The 27,637-nt window shown below is 37.4% G+C and overlaps 1 protein-coding gene across 1 annotated transcript in view; it reads left to right on the plus strand.

The window, feature by feature from the left end:
* Positions 1–27,637, plus strand: part of CENPI (centromere protein I) — a 96,684-nt gene that overhangs the window by 40,018 nt on the left and 29,029 nt on the right. The window contains exons 8-19 of the mRNA XM_075538601.1: positions 646–735; positions 2,617–2,745; positions 3,411–3,578; positions 3,717–3,837; positions 4,868–4,959; positions 6,955–7,072; positions 7,161–7,225; positions 19,628–19,722; positions 22,762–22,897; positions 23,948–24,072; positions 24,950–24,998; positions 25,747–25,980. Coding sequence (XP_075394716.1) covers positions 646–735; positions 2,617–2,745; positions 3,411–3,578; positions 3,717–3,837; positions 4,868–4,959; positions 6,955–7,072; positions 7,161–7,225; positions 19,628–19,722; positions 22,762–22,897; positions 23,948–24,072; positions 24,950–24,998; positions 25,747–25,980 — 1,422 coding nt within the window. The remainder of the gene's footprint in view (positions 1–645; positions 736–2,616; positions 2,746–3,410; positions 3,579–3,716; positions 3,838–4,867; positions 4,960–6,954; positions 7,073–7,160; positions 7,226–19,627; positions 19,723–22,761; positions 22,898–23,947; positions 24,073–24,949; positions 24,999–25,746; positions 25,981–27,637) is intronic.

Genomic DNA, 27,637 nt, shown 5'->3' on the forward strand with positions numbered 1-27,637 from the left:
GTTGTGTGTCTGTCTCTATGATGATGGATAGATTTTAGTGATGTTTTTGGACTAAGAAGAAAAGCCTGATAATCGACTTCAGAAAACCAGCCATGAAAACCTATAGATCACAACAGTACAATCCAATTTTGCCTGCAACTCTTTGAGTCCTGAGTATCCCCACAGTGAGAATAAGCTGTGTTAGCAAGGGTGACTGGTAAGCTTGTGACATGGGCAGAGAAGATTAAACTAGCAAGAGAAGAGAGAAAATACAAGGGAGAAGTAACAGACAAAAGGTCATGAAAGAGACTGTAAGAATTCTAACAAGATGATGAATGTAATTAATGTCACTGAACTGTGTGCTTAAAAGTGGTTAAAATGGCAAAATTTTTGCTAAGTATATTTTACTACCATAAGATTAAAAGAAAAGAAAGGTCGTGGGTTGAATAATTTGTTTTACTGTGGTTGATTTAAAGGTCAGGTTATTCATTCTTTGCTTTTTAGAAAGTACCTTCCTGTAGCAATATTATATGGTAAAATTAGAGTCTGAATATATGTGTAGTTTCAGTTTGCTTTATAATTACATTTTTTCCTTGTTTCTCTTCCTCCCTCCCTCCCCATCCAGTTTCTAATGAGTATGAATTGCAAGTTCTTATTTCATTTCAGGGCATGCAGCCTCATCTCCAAGCTTTGCTGTCTATGTATAAATTACATGCTCCCACTTTGATTTCGGTCTCTTTGCCTACAAGGAATAAGGTAAGGAAGTAAGGGCAGAAATCATCTCAAGATTGATGTTATTTTTCCTAAGATTATTTTTTACATATTTTGACTGTTTTTTTTTAGTGTACTGTTTTAAGATCTAATATTGTGCTACTTGGAGTCCTGGTTGTTTGGTGGTTAAGTGTTGGGCCAATAACTGCTAGGTATGCAGTTTCAAACCACCAGCTGCTCCAATGGAGAAAGATGAGGCTTTCTACGTCCATGAAAAGTTACAGTATCATTTCAAACCTGTGGATGTCACTTGAGTTGGAATTGACTCATTGGCAGTGACTTGAAGTTCTAGTTATTCTGCTGTTGTTGGAGTGTATTGCCAGGGGTCACTGGCATTTTGTTTAACTTCTATTTGTATAGGGTGGGTCAAAAAGTATTGCTGTAAGATCATAGACACATGTATTACATTTTTAAAAAAACATAAAAAATGTGGAGCTGTTGTATCTTGGCCTATCCTCCATCTAAGTCTGTTTACTTCTGAAGGTGGCGATTACATCTCTCTAACCTTTCCCTGAAGACATCTGCACTCTTTGATTTACACCAGTCAAAATGGCAGTTTTGGGCATCCTCAAAAGACTCGCATGCCGTTTTTTCAAAGTGCTTTGAGTTTGAGGAGCAAAAAGAAGTCTGTAGGGTGGATGGGATAAGGTTTACCAATGAAATTTTCATAGTATAATCCTTACCACGCTTGAAGAAAGAGCAGATATATTGTCATGATGGGGACTCTTTTTTTAAAATTTTATTTCAATTTGAATTCACTCCCCCTTTTATTGATGAACTTCACCTTTGCCAGAATTTCACAACTTGAAAGAGTAGAAATACCTAATTTTATTACTTGCACTTGTAAATTTCTCAATAGACATATAGCCGATCCTAAACAATTCTGACGTATTTGGTAGACGGACAATAGTCATGATTATTAAGTGTTTCTGTTAACATGTAGTATAGACTCAGTCATTTTTGAGTCACCCTCCCACTGAGTTGATGGGAACTCTTTCCTCAGCGCAATGTTCTGGCACTTTTCTCACCAAGGCAATTTTCAAAAAACTTTTTTCCAAATAATTACCTCTGTGATTGTTCTGTGTCCTCTGAGAATATTTGTCAAGATTGCCCCCTTGAAATTCCCCAGTCCCATAAACAGAGCTAAATTCTCTGCCTTGAATATAAATTTGCCAGTAGCTCTCCCCAGTAGCCACAGTTAACTAGACCTTTTAGTTTTGGAAGGCACTCTGCTGGTACTAAGATTTGTTTGCAGCCATCCCCACTGATAATGCAGAAGTAGGAATACTTTTGGACTAACCTGCATATTTTAATGAGTTTTTGGTTTTTTTCCTGTCTATTTTTTTCTTTTGCAAGCCATTTTTATTAGGAGTTAATCTATACATCATACTATTCCGTAGTTCAGTTACATCCAACAGTATTGTACAGTTGCTACTACATCAGTTTCAAACATTTTCTTCCTTCTTGAGTTCTTTGATATCAGCCCCCCTTAACCCTTCCCCCTCCACCTCTCCCACCGTACCTTCCAGAAACCCTTAATCTACTTGCTGTCTCCAGGTTCATCAGTCCTGGGTTTCACAGACTGAAAAACAGAAAACCACTTACAAAGATTCAAGAAAACTGTCACAGTGACAAAATCCATCATCGATAAACCCTAATATGATAAAAAACACACAAAGAAAATATTGAAAACCAGATCGAGCCCAAAGTGTATAAGTTTCTAATCAGAAAGGAAAAACTTTAGTTGTAGTTGAGTGGATGTAAGATCTTTTACAGTTGATGTGTTTCAGTTAATGGAAAGTCTTAGATTTATGGTACTCTAACTTTTGGGTACCTCTCTCATGTACTTTGTATCTGAATTTATAGATCTGTTTTAAGAATTCAGGAAGTTTATGGCAGATGGCTCTGATTGCTGTGAGGCAAAGAAACACGGAACCGTCTCCAGTGTCCTTGAAGCTGACATTGCATTCAGCTAACATTCGCCCTATAAAACAAGTGAGTATTTCAAACTCCACAGACTTTCCTCGTCTTCTTTAATTGGAATCCAATCGGTGTTGGAGGGGAGTTTAGGTATTTAAATACCATATATCCTCAAATATAAGCTGACCCCAGTGTAAGCCGAGGTACCTAATTATTACCTGGGAAACCAGAAAAACTGATTGACTCGAGTATAAGCCTGGGGCGGGAAATGCAGGATGTGAATTAACACAGAGACCAGAAGGGAGAGACAGAGCACAGCCACAGACACATCCTTACCAGTTCAGCTGCCCACATAAGTGAATCACTACAGGTGCTTCTGGGAATTGGAGCCGTCCACGTCATAGGATGGCTCTGAGTGGTTAGATATGAGTAAACACATTCAAAGCCCTGCAGTGTCAGCGGGGCTTTGAATGAACAGTGGAGGAATGGCAATCACCCGCAAGATGTTACACCTCGCTGGGGTACCACTGACCCATGTATAAGCCAAACCCCAGTTTTTCAGCACATTTTTTGTGCTGAAAAACTCGGCTTATACACGAGTGTATACGGTAATTTTTAATTATTCAGGATTTCATGTAAATCATAATCAGAGTCGTGTAGTTAACCCACCTTAATAATTCCTTCGGCATTTTTAATGTATAATATGTTTAGTGAACTGAATTATTTTCTCTCTTCTGTAGAAATGTAAGTCTGACTCACTTATACCCGAGTCAAAGTCCACCAGCTATGGCAAAGAATGTGGACAGAAAGAGATGAGCCTTCCTGGTGTCCTCAGTAACAGTTGTTCATTTCCAATAGAACAGCTTCGAAGCTTCCCTCAACTCTTAGAAAACATCCATTGCTTAGAGGTATGTGACAGCCATAAGCCTATGTAAATTTTGTGTTTGGCATTCATTTTTCTCATGTAGGTCCTATACAGTGATTTCCTTGTTGCTCTGACTCAATTTTTCTGTGCTCATGATTGATTGTTTCTCCTGTCTTTGCAGCTGCCTGGCCAGATGGGCTCGATGCTCAACAATTCTCTACTACTTCACTATATTAACTGTGTGAAAGACGAGTCCATCTCATTGAGATTCTATCACTGGCTAAGTCAAACATTACAAGAAGGTGAGAAGTTACTACTTGAAAGCATTGGATGAATAAGAAGAAGATCATTTGGAGCATAAGAACGGCAAATTCTAGCACATAAGACTGTAGTTATTTCCTATATTTAATTTATTTTATTAATTTATTAATTAATTTTATTGAAATTTTCAAGGACATCAAGAAAGGAAATCTGGTGTTTTAACCTCCAAACTATTCACTGGGTGGCAATACTTTAATGTCAGTCACCAATCAAGGCTTTTCCAACTTTCTATGTCCAAAAACGTGCCTATTTTGTCCATCAAATGCTAAGCAAACTCAAAAAGAGGCTACTGTGTGAGCCGAAATGTTAACTTGGTGTTTTGTAATAGAAGTTATTCTTTTCTGGTGACCAAAATTTTCAAGTCTGGCAGCTGGAACATCCCGTCTCTGCTATTGGTACACGTAGGAACCAAACTAGCCGCTAGGAAGTTTCTTAAGTATAGATTTAAAGGAAAGGTGCCATGAAGAGCCTTTCTTCCAGGCCATAGATGTCACTCCAATTCCTCCGAGGTGATTTTGCTAGAGATGGTATTTCTGTTGACCAGGTGGAATGTATCTTCCCCGGTCAAACAACTCTTTCTTGACTCTTTCCTTAAAGTCAATTCCACTTTTGATTCTAATACTGTATAGTTCTGCCCCTCTTAGATGACACCCTGTTTGCTCGCTTATCCTAATTAAAATTTGAGCTATTCTCAAACCTTTTTTTATTGTTGCAAAATATTCGTAAACTTTTAATTCACATACTTATAATCTCTTGAGTTACTATGTGACAAAAGTCTAATCACGTGCATTATATGTGAATGTTGCCTTTTTCAGTATAACATTTCCCCTCTATTACAAAGTTCTTGAGCAACCATCTCACCCCCCATACCTGTTAGCCATCTGCAATATGAGTTCGTCATGAGGTATGAAGCTCAGTTTATATTGGTCAGTTATTTCTCGTGTTAGGCTTAGCAGTTATGCTTTGTGTAGTTTTCCAACCAACAGCTTATGTTTAATATTTCTGCTCTAGAATGTCTCTGGTACAAGTTGAATAAATCGGAGTATAAAAAACATTTTACCAGCGTACTGGACTCTGTCATCAAGGCACAGCACTTCCTACAAGTAAGATTCCATTTGTTTCCAACATACTCCACCATTCTTCACTGAAAGGCACTGAGGTGTCCATTCGAAAGGCCTTTTCTTTGGTGCTGCAGCATCTTTTTAAAACAGTGTTTACCCAATTTGAAACTTACGAGCAATACAGCTGGGATCTCCTTTGTACTGTTAGATTTGAGAAAAGAATTTATTAAATTGTGGCAATAAGGGAACAATGTCTAATGTATAAAATGAACCAAAGATGCAATTAAATGCATTCAATTAGTTGCAGAAAGCAGGAAAATAAATCTCATAGTGTCACTACTTGTGTTCTTATATTCCACAAACAATTTTTTAAAAAATAATTTATTGAGGGCTCTTACAGCTCTTGTAACAATCCATATATCAATTGTATCAAGCACATTTGTACATATGTTGCCATCATTTTTTTCTAGACATTTATTTTCTTTTGAGCCCTTAGTGTCAGCTCCTCTTTATCCCCCTCCCCCCCATCCTTGTGGCCCCTTGATACATTATAAATTCTTATTACTTTTTTATCTTACACCAACCACTGTCTTCCTTCCCCAACAGTTTCTGTTTTTCGTCCCCATGGGGGGTAGGGGTGCAGTCAATGATCACAATTATGTGTCGATCATCATGATTTTGTGTAGATCATCACGATAAGTTCCCCGCTTCCTCCCCTCCTCTCTCCACCTACCTACCCCCAGCCCTCCTGGTATCACTACTCCCCTTCCTGTTCCTGGATTCTGTGTGTCATGAACTCTTATGTCTTATCTACACACCTGTGCACATGCTCCGGTCTAGCCGGCAGCAAAAGGCAGTACTAGGGTCAGGATAGTGGGGGGTGAGGAAACCTCAAGGAACCAGAGGAGTATTGTGTTTCATCGGTGCTTTACTGCACCCTGATTGACTCATCCCTTCCCTCTGACCCCTCTGTGAGGGGATGTCCCATTGTCTACAGATGGGATTTGAGTCTCTGCTCTGAACCCCTTCGTTCTCAACAATATGATTTGTTTGTTTTGGGTCTTATGATGCCTGTTACCTGCTCCCAGTGACACCTCATGATTGTGCAGGCTGGTGTTCTTCTTCCATGTGGGCTTCTCTACTATATGACCACTTGTTTATCTTCAAGCCTTTAAGACACCGGGTGCTTTATCTTTTGACAGCCGGACACCCTCTTTCTTCACCACATTTGTTCATGCACCCATTTTGGCTCCAGCGATTATGGCAGGAGGGTGAGCATTATAGAATGCCAGGTTCACAGTTTTTGAAGGACAAATATGTTCCAGCCACTGTACTCTTTGCCCAAGGTAACCCTGAGTTGTACTTCAAGCTGCAGTTTCAGTATCAATACTTTAAAGAAGCATTCACTCCTCACCCCAGTCTGGATTTATTACCCGTCTTGTGTGTTCTCATGTCTCTCCGGGCTTCCCTCTGGCATGGCATGTTCAGCATTTTTTTATACACATTATGAGCTTCTGGAAGGCAGGGACTATGTGGAGTACAGATACTCAATTTGGTATCTGCGATAAAAACTAATGTTTAATAAATGTTCGTTGAATAACTCTTAAGGAATTAGTGTAAAACCACTGATGTGGATCATAGTAATGAGGATGAAGTGAAGAATCTGGATTTCTTGCTCTGGCATTCACTGAGAAAGGGAATATGGGAGAACTTTTAGAAGAAAAGATAAATTTGAAGTAAAATATGTTGATTTTAAGGTGCCTGTGAGGTATCTAATAGAAGGTAGCCAGTTGACAGTTAGATAAATGAGTCTAAACCCAGAAAAGATATTTGAACTAGAATTAAAAATTTAGGACTCCACAATATGTGAGTGGTGTATTCAGATATTAATCATCTGACCCTTCTGATGAGGAAATCTGACAGCTAAATCAAGGCTTCTATTATATTTATGACCAAAAGGGGTCTAAGAGTATAAAAACTCTTAACAAAAATGCAGCAGCTGAATGGAACAGATATTACTCTTGACTTCTATTACAGGAGGGCTTTTATTCCTGCGAAGTATTCCTGTATAAGAGCCTTCCTCTTTGGGATGGCGACTGTTGTCGGATCCAGTTCCTTCAACTTGTGAGCTGGATTCCTTTTAGCAACTTCTCTGGTATGTACCATGAAAATATGAGATCATTTAGTATAATGTAATTGTTATTAAAATATTAAAAACCATTTTTAATATTTTTTATTCCTAGAGTTGAAACCACTTATTTTTGACCACCTATCACGGCTCTTCTTTACATCAACTATTTATTTCAAGGTAACAACAACAAGTAGTTGTCTTGGTTAGATTCAAATCAGAAGCTTCTGAACTCTTTCGTCAGTGTTCTGTGATTCCAAACCCTTGTTACAGCACTGGGTTCCTAATAGGATTCTCCTGGAGTTGGACTGTGAAGCATTCTGCATTGCATTTCCAAAAACCAGGACTACCTGGAGAGCAGTGGACACCCTCAGCTGAAATACTGGTGGGGTTTTGTTCATTTGCTTTCCATATCCCTTTAAGAAGGAATGGATAAGATGTTTTTAAAATGTATAAAACATTTGTTTTTTCTCCCAGTCAGTTAGCGTGAACTATTTCCACTGGTAACAGATGAGAAAGTGAATGAACAAGTGGCATACTTGTATTATTAATACAAACAAACCAGGAAATACTTAGCCATTTGATGGTTAGAATGGTTGTAATTGCTTCATTTGATTGTTATAATTTGTTTCTGTGTACATTAAAATGTTTATTGCGTGTACACTGGATGGCAGGCACTTTTGGCACGGGTAATGCAGTAGTAATCAAAGCACATGCAGCTCCCTGTGATACTCATATTATATGTATACATTTACTATGTACATATATGTACATGTATACATTTATTATGTACACACATACAATAATGATTTTCTGTTCCAATCTTATATGATAGAAGTGTGTTTACAATTTTATGGCATTTTCCAAAAGAAAAATCCATTTTCCAAAATGGATCCTAGGAGTTCTAGCTGAATGAATTTGAGGATTACTTTCTCATGCAATAATTATTCTTATTACAATAGAATTGCAACATTCCGAGAAGCAATATTTTCTTCTTTATTTTAAAATAATTTTGTTGGTGGCATATACATCTCATATTCAAGTCAATCGTTCAATTAAGTTAAGAGATGTAAACTCATTATCACAGTCAATTTTCTCATACTCGTTTGCTTCCCTTTTCCCTCTATCCTCCCTTGCCATGCTGATAATTATTACTCCAATTACTCTCTCTCTAGATTTACCTGTCCTGGGTTTCATTTACAGAAAAGAATATAAAGCACACACTGGGAGCAAACAAAAAAACAACAACAAACAAAACCCAGTAACATGACCTGGCAAAGCAGAATAACCTCAATTGAAAATAAAGAAAATATTAAAAACTGAAGCAACTTTATTTTTATATATTTATGAAGGGGGCTTCAAAAAGTTCATGGGAAAATTCCTTTATCTTTTCCATTTATCCACGAAGTTTTTGAAGCCTCCCTAGACAAACATTTAACTGCATAACTTTAGATATAGACCATACTTAACTTTTCTGACTTACATACAAATTCAATCTAATGATAATCTTATGACTGAAACTTGTTCATCAACCTGGGACCGCCTAAATATTGATTTTTGTTTTCTATATAATTACCAGGATAGTGGACATAATTTTTTAAATCCTAAAATAAAATTACATTGTATTACAATATTTGTTTCCATATGCACTTCATAATATTATTTTTAAGAGAAGATACACAGTAAAACAGGCCCCAATTGAACAATTTCCACCTGTACTAGGCAGTGACATGATTATATTCTTCAAGTTGTACAACCATTCTCCTCCTCTTTTGCTGAATTATCCCTCCGTGTTATCATCAACTGACTGCCCTCTTTGGACTTGTTCTCAATTGGATGCCATGTAGATGGTTTGTACAAGAGCATAATGCTCAAGGCAGACATGTTTTATTAGCTCATGTTAAACTATTATTTGGTTTTAAGACTTCAGAGGATTTATTTTTTCAAGCTTTATTGTGAATGAGGTGGGAGCTTATATCAGATCATCATTTTTCCGTTCAACAACTTAAAACAACAGCTTATCGACATCTCAGTGCCTGCCTTACCCTGTACCTCCCGCCCCTCTTCCCTCCCTCCTCCTAGTTCCTTCTTGTCGTATATTATTTTCTCTGACGCAAGTTAACACATGCCTCCCCTCAAGCTCATTGCTTCCCCTTCCTCCCTTTCCTCGTGAATGACTCAAGATGAAGTCTCGCCATCCTTGCCTCTAGAGAGCATTCTTGCTGTACTTCTCCAAGACAGATTTGTTGGTTCTTCTGGCAGTCCGTGGTACTTTTAATATTCTTCACCAGCACCATATTCAGATCTATTGATTCTTCTTTGATCGTCCTTATTCAGTGTTTACCTTCCAACTCTGGTAAACATCAAAATCTGTTTCTATGTATATGAAAACCTTTATCTTGATTTCGTTCTTTTTTTAAAAGTTTTATTGGCACATAATCCACATATCATACAATTCAATAGTTTAGTCATATCAAGATAGCTTTATTTCTGTTAAACAATAACTAACTGCTATCAAGTCAAATCTATATAGGACAAGGTAGAACTGCCCACTGTGGGTTTCTAAGACTGTAACTCTTTCCAGGAGTAGAAAGTCCTGTCTTTCTCCCGTGGAGCAGCTGGTGGTTGCCAAACTGCACAAGGAATATTTATCCTTTGTGTTTGACAAAATTTGCTCAGCATCCAAATCCATTTATGTCATGAGATGTCTCACAGGTTCATCATTTTTAACATTGCACAGAATTTCATTGTGTATAGTTCACAAAGTTTATTCTTCCACAATTGAGCATTTAGGTGCTTTTCATCTTCTTGCTCTTGTGGATAGTGCTACAGTGACCATGAGTGTGTGAGGAAACTGGCTCAGAGGGAGGAGGATCCGGTTCCTCTCCAGCCCAAGGGCTATTGCCATGAGGCAGAGGCCAGGCATTCCTCTACCCCCTGTCCTTCTTTTCTATTTCTGATACAGACTGTTCCTCCCATATTTGTTGGGGTGCATTCCTTAATAGTATTATGTTTTTAGTATTTTTAAAATTATTTTATTGGGGACTTGTACAACTGTCACAATCCATACATCCATCCATTGTGTCAAGCACATTTGTACATTTGTTACCACCATCATTTTCAAAACATTTTCTTCCTGTTTGAGTCTTTGGTATCAGCACCTCATTTTTTCCCGCCCTCCCCTGCCCTCCCTTCTTCATGAACCCTAGATAATGTATAATTTTTTTTCGTGTCTTACACTGACCAATGTCTTCCTTTACCTACTTTTCCTGTTGTCCATCCCCCTGGGAGGGGGTTGTTATAAATAGATTATTGAGATTGGTTCTCCCTTTCTCCCCCAAACTTCCCCTCACCCTCCGGGTATCGCTATTTTCATTATTGGTCCCGAGGGATTTATCAGTCCTGAATTCCCTGTTTCCAGCTCTTATCTGATCTAGTCAGATTTGTAAGGTAGAATTGGGGTCATGATAGTGGGGGTGGGGAGAGAAGAAGCAATAAAGCATAGTATTAATCTATTTTTGTTCAGTGGATTCTTTTGTGATGTTGCATATTTCATTTATTCATGATATTTGCATCATTTACTAGATTTATTAGTGATTTTTCAGATACAATACTTGCTCTTAGCCAAAAGGCTGAGTAGCGATTATTAGTGATTTTTCAATGCTGTTAATCCTTTCAGAGAACCAACTTCTTGCCTTATTGATTCTATTGTTTTTTGATTTTTTTTAAACAATTTATTGGGGCTCATACAATTCTTATCACAGTTCATACATATACATACATCAATTGTATAAAGCACATCTATACAGTCTTTGCCCTAATCATTTTTTTCTCCTCTTTTTTTACATTTTATTAGGGACTCATACAACTCTTATCACCATCCATACATATATATACATCAATTGTATAAAGCACATCCACACATTCCCTGCCCCAATCATTCTCAAGGCATTTGCTTTCCACTTAAGCCCCTTGCATCAGGTCCTCTTTTTTTCCCCTCCCTCCCCTTTCCCCCCTCCCTCATGTGCCCTTGGTAATTTATACATTGTTATTTTGTCATATCTTGATTCATTTTTTTCCTACTCTAATCTTTTTATTTTCTTCTAGGAGCTGAAGGTTTGTGTTGCTGCTCTTGTTATAATTATTAGAGATGTTTTGTTAATGTGCTGATTTGGGATCTTCCTGCTTTTTTCCCCTTTTCTCTAAATACTGCTTGTGCTTACACCAGAGGTTTTCATTCTCATTTGTTTCAAGGAATTAAAATTTTTCCTTCCTTATTTCTTCAATTTCCCAGTAGTTATTAGGGTATTTTTCAATTTTTATATTTGTTTCCCTTTTGCTTCCTCTTGTTGGGTTCTAATTTTTTAGCATTGTAATCTGAGATCATTCACTATATCTCATTGTTTTAAAATTTATTGATACTACTTTCATGGCCAAATACATGATCTATTCTGGGAAACGTTCCATGTAATCTAGAAAGAAGTATATATTGTGTTGTCATTGTGAGGAATGCTTTGTATATGTCTATGAGTTCATGTTGATTAATTGTGTCTCTGTTTACCTTACTTCTAGTTCTGTCCTTTCTCAGTAGTGGTATATTGACATCTCCTATGACCTGGTGGTGTGGTGGTTCCAAGTTGGACTGTTAGCCACCAGCTGTTCCGTGGGAGAAAGATGCAGCATCCTACTCCCGTAAACAGTTGCAGTTTGGAAGCCCTGGAGTAGGTTTACCCTCTTCTCTAGGGTCACTGTCAGTCAGAATTGGCTTAATGGCAATGAGTAGTTGTGTGATTATTACAGTTTTGTCTACTTTCCTTTTCAAACCTACAAGAGTTTGCTTAATATACTTTGAAGGTCTTCATTGGATACATAAATATTTATTATAAGTCTGTGCTCTTTTTCAGTTGTCCCTTCGTGAATTTTGCCTTTAAGTCTATTTTATCAGCAATTAATATTGCTATGCCTGCTTTTTTTGATTACTGCTAGCTTAATAGAATTTTTTTTAGACTCTGATTTTTATTTTTGTTTTGACATTGGATCTATGCTGTGTTTGTCGTAAGCAGCATATTCATAAATCTTATATTCTTATTTATTCTGTTATGTCTCTCGACTGATGTATTTAATCCATTGATTTTTAGTATTATAGATAGAAATGAATTTTATCATTTTCATTTTGCTGTTAATTTTTTGTAATGGATTTTTATTTTCCTGTAATTTTATATCCTGAGGTAATTTTTTTTTTACTGTTGCTTTTTGTTTTAAAGTTTATTGAATTTTTGTTATATTGCTTTTTTAAAAATTTAATGAAGTTTATCCATTTTCTTTTTGGTTGCCTTATTTATTACTTTTTCACCAAGTTTTAAAACAGTCTATTCTCTCATGAAATCTACTTGAATTCTCTGTTTGAATATTTTATATCTACATTATTCATTCTATTTATTTTTATTATATTGCTGATTAATATTTCTGGCTCTATTTTCAGCCATGTAAGTTTGTTTTACTTTGATTTATACAATAATTTGACTGACTTCTGGGTGGTGGTATTTTGTCTTGGGTTGATATATTCGTTGTTGATTCTCAGTCTAAAGAGCTCCCCATAGTATTTTGTGTAAAGTTGGTCTTTATTTTTTCCTTCCAGTAAATGCATTTAATTCTTCCTTTTCTGTATATATCCTTATTTCTCTTTTGTATTTGAGGGACAATTTTCCTGAATTCTTGGTTGGCAATTTTTTTTCTTTTAGATTTAGGGAATTTTTTTAAAAACATTTTTTTAATTAAGAAAAAATTTTAATTTAAAATACACATACAAAGGGAAACAGATAAGTCACAGAAGGGGTAAGGTATGTGTAATACATATATTGACAAAAGACAAGTATGCAGAGTCTCAAAAGACCTCTTTTTTTTTTAGTGGTAGAGGGACAAAGTTTCTCCTCGTTCTTTTTTTTAATCATTTTATTGGGAGCTCATACAACTCTTATCACAATCCATACATACACCCATTGTGTCAAGCATATTTGTACATTTGTTGCCATCATCATTCTCAAAACATTTTCATCCCACTTGAACCGTTGATATCAGTTCATTTTTCCCCTCCCTCCTCACCCCACCGGAACTCTTTTAAAGCTTTAAAGTAAAATAAATAAATAAGCAAACCAAACCAATCCAATTGCTCTTGAATTCATTTTAGCTCTTGGAGACTCCATGTGTGTCAGATTAGAATTGTGTTCCATTGGGTTGACAATGGCTAATTTTCAAAGTAGATCACTAGACATTCTGGCAGACTGAAACCCTTTCTTTTAGTAGTCGATCATATTAACTATTTGTAGCACCCAAAGACTCCAGTGTTGAGCAAGTACTGCACAAACAAAAAATTCAACTGGAAAATGAGCATGAAAATATATTCAACTTAATTAGTTAGCAGAGAAATGCAAACTAAAATCATGAAGATTTTAAACAGCCGTCTGAATTTCCAAAAATGAAAAAAAAACTGACAATATCAAATGTGAGTAGGCAAATATATAGAGCAAGGATACTACTCTTATAATGCTGATTAAAATACACATTGATATAACTACTCCAGAGCATTTGACGTTATTACCACTTTCCCCACTGGTCTTGAAGGGATCATCTGTCCTGGATTCCCTGTGTTTCCAGATCCTATCTGTACCAGTGTACATCCTCTGGTCTAGCGGATGTGTAAGGTAGAATTGGGATCATGATAGTGGAGGGGAGGAAGCATTTAGGAACCAGAGGAAAGTTTATGTTTCAACATTGCTATACTGCACCCTGAATGGCTCATCTCCCCGCGACCCTTCCATAAGGGGATGTCCAGTTGCCTACAGATGGGCTTTGGGTCCCTAATCTGCACTTCCCCTCATTCACAATGATATGTTTTTTTTGTTCTTTGATACCTGATCCCTTCAACACCTCATGGTCACATAGACTGGTGTGCTTCTTCCTTGTGGGCTTGATTGCTTCTCAGCTAGATTGCTGCTTTTTTGCCTTTAAGACCCCAGACACTGTATCATTTGATAGCTGGGCACCATCAGCTTTCTTCACATTTGCTTACGCACCCATTTGTATTCCGCGATCGGGAAGGTGAGCATCATGGAATGCCAATTTAATTGAACAAAGTGTTCTTGCATTGAGGGAGTACTTGAGTGGAGGCCCAATGTCCATCTGCTACCTTAATACTAAACCTATAAATATATATACATAGATTTATTTCCCCATCATCATATATAAATATATTTACAAATATACATGCCTGTATTTAGGTCTCTTTAAATGCCCTTTGCCTCCTAGTTCTTCCCTCTCTTTCCTTTTACTTTCCTATTGTCCCATAGCCTTACAGGGGACAACAGTGGAGACACAATGTGGGAATTGTACCAGTATCTGACCCCACCACACCCGAGGCGAAATAATAATAGGCGTGCAACAGAACAGCAAGGGCAACAAAGGAAGTACTAAAAATAGTCTTTGGGGCCAGGGCATGGCACCCCTTCAGACTTGACCAGAAAACACACCTAAAGGTCAACAAACAGACCTTGATCTAATTACAAGCTTTTCTAAAAATCATTTTTTGTTTGTTTTCTTTTGTTGTTTTGTTTTGCTCTGCCTTGGTTTTCTGCATATTATTATCTCTGCAAGTCTATCTAGATAAGATAGGCTGGATAAACAATCTGAAGGAGAAAACAATGGGACCAATGGTTCTGGTGGGACATGGGAGATGGGGAGGTGGGCAAAAGGAAGTGGTGTTAAACCCAGGTGCAAGGGAACAACAAGTGAACCAAAATCAGTGGCGAGAAGGGTGTAAGAGGCCTGGTAGGGCTTGATCAAGGACAATGTAACCGAGAGGAATTACTGAAATCCAAATGAAGGCTCAGAAGCTTTCTTAATGTATAATTACCCTTTATACAAACCTCTCTCTTATAAGCCTATGAGTCTCCCTGGATTTGTTTCTCTATTCTTCTTGGTGTAACACACACAAAATCGCTTTCCCTTCCTTGTCCATCCCTGGTAGCCATCAAAGTTTTTCATTTGGCATGAAAAATGTTGTCTGCAGTTTTCTTTTAGAAAAATAATCTCGTACAATATGTGTCCTTTTGTGGCGAACTAACTTTGCTTGACTGACTTCGTAATGTCATCCATGTCTTGAAGTGTTTCACAGTTTCATCATCATTGTTTAATCATGCATAGTATTCCCTAATTTGTGTGCCAACATCTATCAATTCTCCCACTGGTAAGCATGTCCGTGTTTTCTATCTATTGACACTAGCACCGCAGTTAGCATGAGTGTGCATGTATCTGTTACCAAATAAAAGGATTGCTGGACCATAAGGTATTGTTCCATTCCCAGTTGTTCGAGGAAGTGCCCTGCCACTTTTTGCAGTGGTCACACGGCTTGATAGCCTCACCAGCAGTGTTCAAGGCTTCGAATCCCTCCACACCCCCTGAGCATTTGTTCTTGCCTGTGGTGTGTTCTTTTGTTTCCACTTTGTTGTCAGTGGTGGTGTGAAGTAGTATGTCATTGATGCTTTGCTTTGCATTTCTCAGCTGACTAGTCATTGTCAACATTCCTTCTTGTTTGTTGGCTGCCTGGTTGTCTTCTTTAATGAACTGTCCGTTTATGTCCCCTACCTATTGTTAAATTGGATTATTCATCTTTTACTTGTTGGGGTGTTGAATTTTCTATAAATTTTTTTCCAGTGGATCATTACCAGAATTTTTTTGCTGGTCTTTCCTTTATCTTTTTAGTCTTTAGATGAGAAGTCTTTTGATACATCCAAGTGCCTTAATTTTAGAAGGCCCCGGTCATCCATTTTTCTTATTTTATCACTGTGGTTATATTTGATAGTTTTTTTTTAAAATAGATACTTTTATTATTGGGGGCTCATACATCTCTTATCACAATCCATACATTCATCCCGTGTGTCGAGCACATATGCCACCATCATCATTTTTAAAGCATTCTCTTTCCACTTGAGTCCCTGATATCAGTTCCCCATTTCTTCCTCCTCCCTCTCCCGACCGTCCTCCCGCATGAACCCTTGATAAGTTATAGATCATTATTTTCATATCTTACATCGTCCTCCATCACCCCTCAACCACTTTTCTGTTGTTCGTCCCCCTGGGAGGGGTTTATAGTTTGATCCTTGTGATCGATTCCCCTTTTCTCCCCCCACCTTTTTCTAATCCTCCTGTTATCTCTAGTTGCTGCTATTTTCTCAAGGATTATGTGTGTAATTCTAAGGATTACGTGTAGGTTTTTAATCCTTCTTGGGTTTCTTTGTGTGGAGTAAGATATGGGTCCTGATTCATTCCTCTCCAAGTGGAAATCCAGTTTTGCCAGCATTAATTGTTAAAGATATTACCTCCTATTTAATGTCTAACATCCCTTTCTTGAAAATCTGTTGTCTTCACATATTTCTGGGTGCACTATTTTGTCCATTGGTCTCCCTCTCTCTCACTGTACCACTGAGAACCAGGCTGTTTTGACTACTGTGGCTATCTAATAGGGTTTCAAGGCTGAGAAGTTAGAGATCCCCTACTTGGTTATTGTTGTTCTTTTTATTTAAACAATTATGTAGCATTTATTCCAGCTGTGATGCTGGTTATTCTGACTGTAAGGTAGCAGCATATGGCAACCTTCTAAGTCCATTCCTGAGAGACTCTGCTGTACTCATCTCTGTTTTACAAATCTGTACGGTCTCTGGCACGAGGGGGTCATCTGGGTTCCGGTCAAATAGCAGTGGACAAATAGATAAAAAAACCTTTAGAGATAGTTACAGTAGGAGACCACTGTGATCTTAGAATATCAAGACAAATGCTGCCTTTATTGTTAACATTTGGATGATAACTTCTTGCTGTAAACGTAACCTTAGGTGGTTTAAAGGGGTCATCTGTACGAAAATGAATTGTCCAAAGGAATACAACACTTTGATGTGGGCTGTTATTAGCCATCATTGTGACTTGCCAATGAAACATACCAAGTGGACCTCCAAAACATTGTGCTGGAGGATCATGGGCCAAATCACTAAGTTTTTTTAAAAATCCTTTTCAGCATCATAGTCTGGGTTTTGTCTGGCTCCACCTTATCTCAGTATATGGGTCACAGCTCAAGGGAGGCCCCAGATCCTCAGCGCCTGTGTCTGGCAGAGCAGTTGTGAGATGGAGAGCCAATCCTTCCTCACCCCTATATAATCAAGAGTTTTAGCTGGACTGCTGAGCGTACACTGGGACATAGCCACAAGATGTCCAGTCTTTGTTCTTCTTAAATTAGTACTTTGCTTTATCAGGGAATAATTTTTATTTAGATTTTAAAGATTACCGCAGGGCAATGGTGTCTGGGGATTCTCTAGCATCTATGGCTCTAGAGAATTAAAACTATGAGAATTTAAAATCTTTTCTAAATTTCCCCCCGCCTTTTTTGAGTTTAAATGCATTTTATTTTTAGACAGTCTATATGACATGTATTTTTTTTCTTTTCCTTGAAAAAAAAAGGCCTCCACTCCAAATAAATCAAGGTTGAAAGTAAATGAAGTGCTCATGATGACATCAGTTCCATTTTTCTAAGCCCTGGTGTCATGTGGATGAACAGCAGTCGGTTAGGATGAGAGGCGATGGTCGTGAGTTGCCCACTGTTTTTCTCCATCTCTAAGTCATACTTAAAGAAGATCATCTACGGGGTCACACCATCCAGGAGAGCAACCATCCCATCTGGATTTATGTTCTCACCAATAAAGAACTGGTAGTTTTTGAAATTTGCAAGGATGTGCTTGATTTGTTCTGCAGCACCTGTCATAAAAGGCTTTACTCTTTCAGGTTTCTGTTCTTCAAGTTTGCTTTTGATTGATTTCATGTAGTCTTTGATGTACTTCTTGTAGGCTTCTTTTGTGAAGCTGGTTTCCTGCAAGTGATGGTTCATGACAATATCAACACCAGTGACCACGGTGCTTTCTGCTGCATCACCATCGGGGCCTTCAGCTGAGGCATTACCCCCAATGAGGGAGTCATCGATGTTACCTTCAGTCCTACTGACCATCTTCCCCTCCACTTCCAGACACAGCCCGTCTGCGATCTCCCGGAGCTTTTAGATGTCAGAGAACATCTCTTCTTGCCTGATGAGGTCCCGGTAGAATCTACCGGGTAGATCATGATGGCAGCTATAGGGAGACAGCTGCGGCGCTAGCTTAGTGGGAACCTGGACCTCTGAGCAAGCGCAGTGCAGCCAGAGCGGTGCTTGGGGCGGATGGGGGAGCAGGTGGAAAGGTGCATTTTTCACCTTGTGATGACTAGAAGTCTTCTATAGAGTCTTGTATCAAAATGTTCAGTAATGGTAGCCAGACACCATCCAACTCTTCTGCTGTTGTGGCAAAGGATGCAATCATTCATGGAGTCAGCTGGCCACGCATTGCATTCTTTTCCTCTGATTCCAGACTCCCCTGTGTCCGCCATTGCTCTTGACAAATAGGCCACTTATGGTACATTAGATGGCCATTTGCAAGCTTTAAAGAGCAAGAACTACTCAGTAAACTTGGAGGTAGAACAGAAGTACTAAGTAACTTTTTAGGCTAGTTGGTAGCTTATCTTTTCACTTCCTTTGGTAAAGTCTTGATGAGCAAAACTTTTAAATTTTTACAAAATTTTATTCTTAATATTTTGAATGATAGCATAATCCATCAATATTGTATCCTAATCTGTTTTCTCATTTGTGATTATTTTTAATTTGTTTCTATTTTATTTGTGGGTAACTATTGAGCACCCTATGGTAGAGATTTTTTTCTCTTCTGTTGTATTTTCTTGGGATATACTTCCAGGAATTATATTATTGGATGAAAGAAAGGAGCTTGGACATTTTTATGACCTTGATACATAGTTCCATTCTTTTGCAAAAGGTGCACAAAAAGGAGCTTCAAAAATTTGTGAAAAAAAATTCAGTATCTTAAAGGAGCAGGGGTATTTTTAACACTTAGCAAGAGTCTGGCAACCATGGTGAAATAATTAGAAAAGGGGGTGTGTGTAGCACTAGAGTAAGGAAGACCAATTAGGATGATATCGTTAGCTCAAAAATGTGAATGCCTGAAATACAGGGTAAAATAATTTCAAGATTTCTAGCTGGAGACATATGAGAAACCAAGGAAATTTTGCCTGAAGGAAAGGAGGTTTTCTAGTTCCTTTTTAAATATTGCAGGAACAAAGACTCACCATCAATGTGGAAATGCTTCTCTGTAGTAACTTTAAAGGGTATCTGAGCAGGGACAATAGGGAGTGAATAATGCTGTGTTTGATGATGTCAGATATATTATAAACAAATGTAATTAAGAGAAATGAAAGGTGTTTTTTTTTCAGTTGATAGTTGCGGTATATCTCTTATAGGAAAACTTAACAAAATAAACATAGCTATATTCATCTATCTTTTGGAAACTCATCATACTGGAGCAACGGTTGTTGAATGCTAAATTGATTGAGGTATTCTTTGTGGTCACTTCCATATCTAAGACTCTGATTTAATCTGTTAGCTCTGAGCATCATGTGATGTCTGACTGATTTAATGAATGTTGTTGTTTTTTGCCCCCTCAGTGTAGCGTTCTTCAGAGTCTGAAAGAGCTACTGCAGAATTGGCTGTTGTGGTTGTCCGTGGAAGTCAACATGAAAGTTTTGTCGAACAGTCTTCTGTGAGTTATCTTAGAACCTACCACAAGAAATGTACAACTATTTCCATATGGAATTTTATAGTGCGATATGAGAGCCAGTTATTTCACTAGAATGAATTTTATTTGCATGTATATATAAAACCAATTTTGATGGTGATTAGGACATCGTTAAGATAATTTTGCTCTATAGTTTTGTTTTTTTATGATCCTAAAGTATTTAATTTGGTTATATACATTATTTTACGTTTTGTGTAAAATAAGAGCCCTAATTTTCTATTAAGTGTTTCTATTATTAAATGTATGCTTTACGCTCAAAAGAATTTCAAGGAATTGCATAATCAGGTTGCTTTAGTTACTTATGCTCTTTACCTAAAACCTTTGACTTCTATATTCTGGTGTCAGCCAAGATTATTTTGTAGCATTGATTTTTAAATTTATACTATGGAAAATAAAAACATTAAAAATGAATAGTTTAATATTATTTTCACTTACAGATCATCTAGCTTCATCAGTTACCAACTTATGCTTACTCTTTTTTCTTTGATAACTACCACACCTTTTCTTCTATCTTGAGATTATTATTAAGCAAAACCCATAACTTTTATTTATAAAAAATGGTAGCATTCTACCACCTAAAATTTTATTAACTCTTACTGTCTTCAAATGTCTAATTAATGGTCAGACTCATTCTATGTTATCAGCCACACCTTCCTTTAGAATTTCAATTCTAAGGATGTCTTAGCTTCAGTTGTAAATAGCGGGTAGTTAGCGTAGTTAAAAGATGACCCAGACTTGCTTTTCCAGAAGTTCTCATTTATTTGGTGGTTGGTCCGAGGAGAATGGGGAGTAGAAGCTTTCTGAAAGGTATCCTGGAAAGTGGCTTTTAATTCTTCCTAGGCATCGTTACTGTGCTTTTATGCATGTCTGTTCACTGTTAGAAGTGGTCAGGGAAATACAGCTTATACAGCTCTGGTTCTCAGTGTCCCTGACCCAACAGCGCCACTGGAAACCGGATTCGCATGCAAATCCTACTGAAGTAAACTCTGGAACACATCAGGGGATTCTGATGCAAACTAGTTTGAGAATCACTTTTATAAAGAAATTACATTTAAATGTTTAATCTCTTCCAAGTGCATTAAATTAAGAAGGGTATGTTTGCATTTACAATCTTTAGACAAATTGAAATTTAAATCTTTGATAACCCAGAAATAGGTTGCTTTTAATTTCTATATTTTCTTGTTAAAAAATTCCTAAGATCATTCTTTTTATTAGTGGTATAATTTTTCTTGGAAGAGGGAAGAAACTGTAAAAGGAACTGTGCTTTCTAAATGCTAAAAATGTAGAAAACTTGTATGAATTTATTATATTAATACTTGGCATTATATAATATACTCGTTACATTTTCAATAATTCCTTCTATTTGTGAGAGATGATTGTAATGCCATATCTCCCCACAGTGGTTCTCCAGGTCACCACAGTACTGGGAAGGGAATGACACCCTCATTTCATAAATGGGAGCCAGAGAGGCTATGGATGCATTAGTGGATGGAGACAAGGAGAGGCAGTCCTGAACAGTGGATTTCGTCCAAAATGCTAATGTAGTTCTGTGAAGAAAAAATGTTAAAAGAGACAATCACCATGTTTGCATATTATTGCAGATAGATTTGCTACGTGCTGTCAAATATTATAGTTAAAATACAGTTTTGCACATAGCTACTGATTATATGGATGCCCACCATTTTGATAGTCCCTTAATGCTTCTCTGTTTGCTTTGATGGTGAACCTTGATACTGGTGGGTAGTTGTCAAGTCCTCATTTCAAAGCTCTCAAGAATAACTATAACTATATGTATGTGTATATATATAATTTATTTTTCTTGTTCATAGCCATTGTTAGCTACCTAGATAGAAGGGCAAATTTATGAAACTAGATAATCATATCTGCAGGTACACTCTTTTCTAGTGTACTTAACAATGGATTAAAGGATAGGGGTGGAATGAAGTGTGGATAGATTTAAACCAATTGTGCATAGGTCTAGTTAAAAAGACTCAGTCCATTGAATTTTGAAATAATTTAAAATATCCAGACTTCATTTTTACTTTGAAGAATAAAAGATGCCCAAATTTTCCTATATCAGTTTTAGGACAGGATTGAATTAAATTTAAAATGCAAGTATTTTAACATTTCAGATTTTTTATGTGACTATTTTATCTGCAGACTACAGGTAAAACTGAGTTTTGGTTTCTGTGCTTTGTTTCAATAAAGGGGGCTACAATGTTATTAGCATCATAGAAACTAATTTCCAAATTCATTTAATGTTTATCCTTTCAACCAGTATGTGGTTTGGTTGAAATTAGTTATAATTTTTTTTCTAGTTTATTATTTTGTCCCTTTGTAGATTCTCTTCTCAGCCCCCACCCCATTTTGGTAATGGAATACCCATTTTCTAGTGTTTTTTATATGCCTGTATCACTCCACAATTTCCATAATTAAGGATTGTTAGAGTTCAGTACTTATCAATTATTAGACAGTAATAATATGGTGACTACTGGTTTCTCTAGAAGGGCCCCAGAGGCACAGTGGTTAAATGCCTGGCTGCTAACCAAATGGTTAATGATTTGAAATAAGCAGCTGCTCTTGGAGAAAGCCATGATAGTCGGCTTCTGTAACAGTTAATTACAGCCTCCACAACCCTTGAGGCACTTCTGATCTGTCCTACAGGGTCACTATGAGTCAGAATGTAATCGATAGCAGTAGGGATACCTGGGCATTGGTAACATTGAAAATCTGTGTTGAAATTAATTAAAGGATTAATTTCTTCCTCTGATATTTAGTAGGAAAATGGGATTGCTGAACGTTTTCTTAGACTCGGTCTCAATGGTTTCCTAGAGGGCTAAGTACAAAGTTTGAAGCTTACCTTACTGCTTCTTTAAAATAACATTGTGTATATTGGCACACTAATAGGAGTTTTCTACAATACCTCTCAACTCTTGGCTATATCACAGTTTTAGTAAATAATTTTGTGTATATCAATCAGAATGTCATATGTTCTTCTTACAGAGAGACAACTGTAGGTGAATCCGCAAACTCTGTGTTGAAACTGATTCAGTATGTAGGGTGGTTGTCCATGAATGGATTGCGCTTGGAGAGGAACCATCCTTTCTTGATGCACATTATTTTGGATTTCTACGAGAAGGTACTACCTGACCCATTCTTCCCTGTGTAGATTTTGGTGATGGCTGTCCATTGTGGCGGCCTATTTGTATTTCATGGATAGCCATGAAGTTACCTGTGGCCTTATTAGCATTTTAAATAAGGTACAGCTAAGGTAATTGTATTCCTGCTGGAGTAATTGACTTTCATAAAACAAAGTAGACATAATTTTTTTTAATTTGGCCCATGTACTACTTTAAGGGACATTCACCTATAATAATGTAATAAACCTGATCCTAGATAGAAATCTGCCCTCTGGTGTTAGTTTTTGTACCTCTGTTATATATCCCCAGCCCCAGACAAAACCAGAAACAATATTGCCATCTTGTTTCTTCAGATGTCCACTCTCATCTTCCAACTGTCTTCTTCTGTTACCTGGTATCTTAAGTGTTTGGTTCCTCTTTATTGTCTTACACTATTCAACCTGGACAGAACTAATAATCTAGGAACTCCCCACTAATCTCAATTTCTATGGCTACTTCCCTTCACGAATACTTAGTTGTCTTGCATTAGAAGCATACTCCTTGGCTTTTCAGATGGACTGACATTGTAAATGTTTCCACTTCTTTTCTTTACCTTGTCCCCCTAATTCTCAGCCCTATCCCCAGAAAATAACAATAAAAGACCTTCAGAGTGATCTTTGAGAAAGAATATTCTCTGGTAAAGATTGATGTTTGGTAAGAGGTGCCTGTGTGTTTAAATACATGTTTATGGTGAGATTCTTTGTATGTACCTTTCGATGGTGTGAAGACATTTTGTTCTGTTGTACTTGAGTCCGGACTGACTTGATGGCACCTAACAATAGCAACACCGTGTTTGCTGTGAGCCCTTCCCCGCACTCTGTCTGAGGACCAAGCTAGCCACAGCTCGGTGTACTTTTAAACAGGGTTATGACTTGTTTCTGTTTGTGAATTGGACAGGCCCTAACCTGATGCTATACTACCGGTTATCTTACACTTGTGATTCTTTAGGTTAACTTGGTTGAGAGATTCGGGGGAATAATCAGTACTAATGTTACCATTCTTCCCTCAAGGTATGTGACATATACCTAAATTACAATATTCCAATAATAGAAATATTTCCTCTGGGAATTTTCTACCCTGCACTCTTCAGCCTGGATGCCTGTACTTTCAACCAACTCTGTTACATTATGCACAGGTATAAATCCTTTTTCAAGCCATTTTATGAATTAGTACATGATAGCTCTATCTTCATTTTTCAACTATAACACAATAAAACTCCCTTTTTATTTTCTGCCAGGATCTTTGGAAATAGAAACGATAGCTTTATTTGAGGATCACGGTATCTTTTTAAAAATAGCATTATGGGGAATATGGAATAAAAATATAGTAAAGGATCTTTTGCTGCACTCAGCATCAGTAATTGTAAAAATCGTGTATTATATAAAATTTTTTTCCAAAGAAAAATTAGTCATTTGCTCGCAACTGATTTAAGTCTACGTAGCTTTTCTGATAAAATGACTATTTTCTGAGAGATAAGGAGAGCTATTGCAAAACACATGAAATTGTCGGTATTATTTCTGATCCCCTCTAATTCTTAAAAGTGTGCACTAAAATTATTCTTCAGGCTACAAATGTAGATCCCATTGGCATAACTTGTGTGACTATCACAAAGTTAAGATGTTTAAAATCTAATTAGATTATAGTTGGCATTTCTATGCCTCCCATTCCTTTCCGCCACACTGCTTTTCTTTCTCTCACATAAAGGAATGATGTTCCAGCTAAGCGAATGACTGCTCTTGTGAGTCTTTTGCATTTTTTGCTAAGAAAACATTAAAAGCATTTTCTTCATTTTTTTGCTTTTGCTTGAAGTATAATTTGCCTATAATCAGGTGCACATTTTAAATGTGCAATGCTGAGATGAACCACCATTAATTTTTTGTCCAAAGTGAAAATCTTCATTAGACAGCTGGCTATTTATTTGTGTGCATAGTATTTTCATATATTTACATTTAAAACAAACATTTGTGCACATTGTAAATTTCAGTTTTGTTTTATTTGTTCTTCCTGCTAAGGTATCATAAAAATTTGACTGCTGTAAAGAAAAACGAATTTGTAAAGAAGGTAAGGATTTAAATCTGTTAAATCACCACTGTTTAAAACTTGGGTATAGAAAGCCAATCTGTAAGCAATTGGACATACCCTTACGAAAGGGTCGTGGGGAGATGAGTCAGTCAGGGTCCAGTATAGCACCGATGAAACATACAGCTTTCCTCTGGTCCTTCCTTTAATGCTTCCTACCCCCCACAAAACTCTCATGACCCTAATTCTACCTTACAAATCTGGCTAGACCAGAGCCTGTCCATGGGTACAGATAAAACCTGGACACAGAGGGAACACAGGACAGATAAACTCCTTGGCACCAATATTGAAAGTAACCATACCAGGAGGGTAAGGGGAAAGGGGGGGAGAAAGGAGGAACCGACCAAAATGACCTTCCTGTAACCCCCTCCAAGGGGGATGGACAACAGACAAGGGGGTAAAGGGAGACATCGGACAGTGCAAGACATGAAATAATAATAATTTATAAATTATCAAGGGTTCATGAGGGAGGGAGGGAAAAATGAGCTGATACCAAGGAATCCAGTAGAAAAAAAATGCTTTGAAAATGATGATGGCAATATATGTACAAATGTGCTTGACAAAATGTATGTATGGATGGATTGTGATAAGAGTAGTATGAGCCCCCAATAAAATAATTTAATAACAAAGCAAACAAACCAACTGATGTATAAGTATACATGACCTATTAGGGATAAGAAGGAAAGGAGAACAATTGGTAGTAACAACTTCTTTTCCCCTCTTCCAATAGAAAAAGACCTTGTTCAATTTCAACAAAAAGACCTATCAAGAATTTAACCGCTATTTGACAGCCATGGTCAGTTGCTTCTGGACATCCAATTGCTACCAGAAAGGTTTCTACCATGAAATCATAGATCTTGACCCTTGGATCCTAGAAGAAGCTGGACTAACAAATTATAGACATGGTTTAAATTTAGTGCATAACCCTGCTCTAGTTGGATATGCGGTTTCCTTTCTGCTACAGGTAAGCATATCTAAAGGACTTTCCGAGGTTTGTAGAACACTGTTATGGCAGAATAAGGAACTGCCATACCGACTAAATTCTGGTCATTCTCCTGGGCTGTAGATGACCCTGGTGGATTCAGTGGCTATAGCACTGAGTTGCCCATTGAAAGGTCAGTAGTTCAAACCCACCAGCTGCTTTACATTAGAAAGATGTGACAGAGTACCTCTGTAAAGATTGCAACTTGGAAACCCCTTGGAGCAGGTCTTCTTTGTCCCATAAGGTCGCTGTGAGTCAGAATAGCCTTGATGGCAATTGGTTTCATTTGGGTTTGGCGCTAGGTCCTTGAGGAGTCAAAGTCATGTGAAGTGACTCCTCCAAGAACTTGGCCTTGTAGCACAGACACACTTGTAAACAAATAACTACAGTACAGTGGGCAAGTGACAAACATGTGTCGTTTTAGGAAATATAAGGGAGTGATTAGTTAGGTCCTGGTTGGGAGTCAAGAAAAGGCTTCACAGAGATGAAAGTGGCCATAAAATCCTACTAGCCAAGGTGAAAAGTGCAGGTTAGACAATTTTAGAGTTAGATTCTTAGGAAAATATTGTGAAGGGAGAAACTCCTGGGGACGTTATCACCAGCACTGCCATTGTCAACTGTTCGTGGCTTGGCGGAAGAGCTCAAATGGTGTGCTTATTAACTAGGTGGATGAGATGACAATGTGGGATTGCAAATGCCTTGATAAGAGGATGGGGATTCAGAATACAGATAAATATATCAAAATGGAAGAAACAAGTCCGATACGAAGTGGGAGAGGTATTCATTGAATAAATGTTTAATGTATGCAAACAGTAAACTGGGCACTATGTGGAACAAGACAAGTGTTCCATTCACAGAACTTCAAGTTTAGTTGGAGAGGCAGTTATTGAGCAGGCATCTAGGAATAAAGTCTCACCAGTAGTGTAATATGGGGATGTGGAAGAAATGAACAAATATACAGAGGGTGCTAACCCACTTTGGACTTATTAGAAGTGGTCCTAAAGGGTGACCATGTACTTACCGGGTGCAGTATTAGTGAAAAGGGGCAAAGGCATAGAGCAAAGATAGAGCAGCAGTCAGCCAGGTTTTTCAACGAAGGACCAGATAGCTGGCAGTATGATCAAGGCTCTTCAAGTTTGTCATGGTAGCATGAAAGCCTCCATAGATGATGTGTAAACAGCCATGGCTGTGCTTGAATACAAATTTATTTATAGAAACAGACATTAGGCTAGATCTGACCAATGGACTGCTTTTCTCTGACCCCTGTGTTAGCGTATGGTATGCTTGACGTATGTGAAATAGGTTTGTAGCGCTTGATTCAATCCTGAATAAGCAGAATTACTTACAGTGCTTTTCCATAGTATGCGTTCTTGGCTGATCACACTCAGGTTCTGATTGAATAACCCTGGCGTAATAGGCAGGATCTTCTTTTTATTAATTGTATTTCCTCTCATCTTTTTACTTGCCTTTTACGGTTCTCTGATTTATTATACATTGTACAGTATTCCTTCAAGTTAATAATATTACTACTAATAAAGAGATGACTAGATGAAATTTTTAAAGGTATTTAGTTCTTTATGCTCCAGGACGATATCCTATTAAGAATGAACAGTTTACATACTGTGTTTTACATGGATTG

The sequence above is a fragment of the Tenrec ecaudatus genome, chromosome X, assembly GCF_050624435.1.
Source record: "Tenrec ecaudatus isolate mTenEca1 chromosome X, mTenEca1.hap1, whole genome shotgun sequence".
Lineage (NCBI taxonomy): Eukaryota > Metazoa > Chordata > Mammalia > Afrosoricida > Tenrecidae > Tenrec > Tenrec ecaudatus.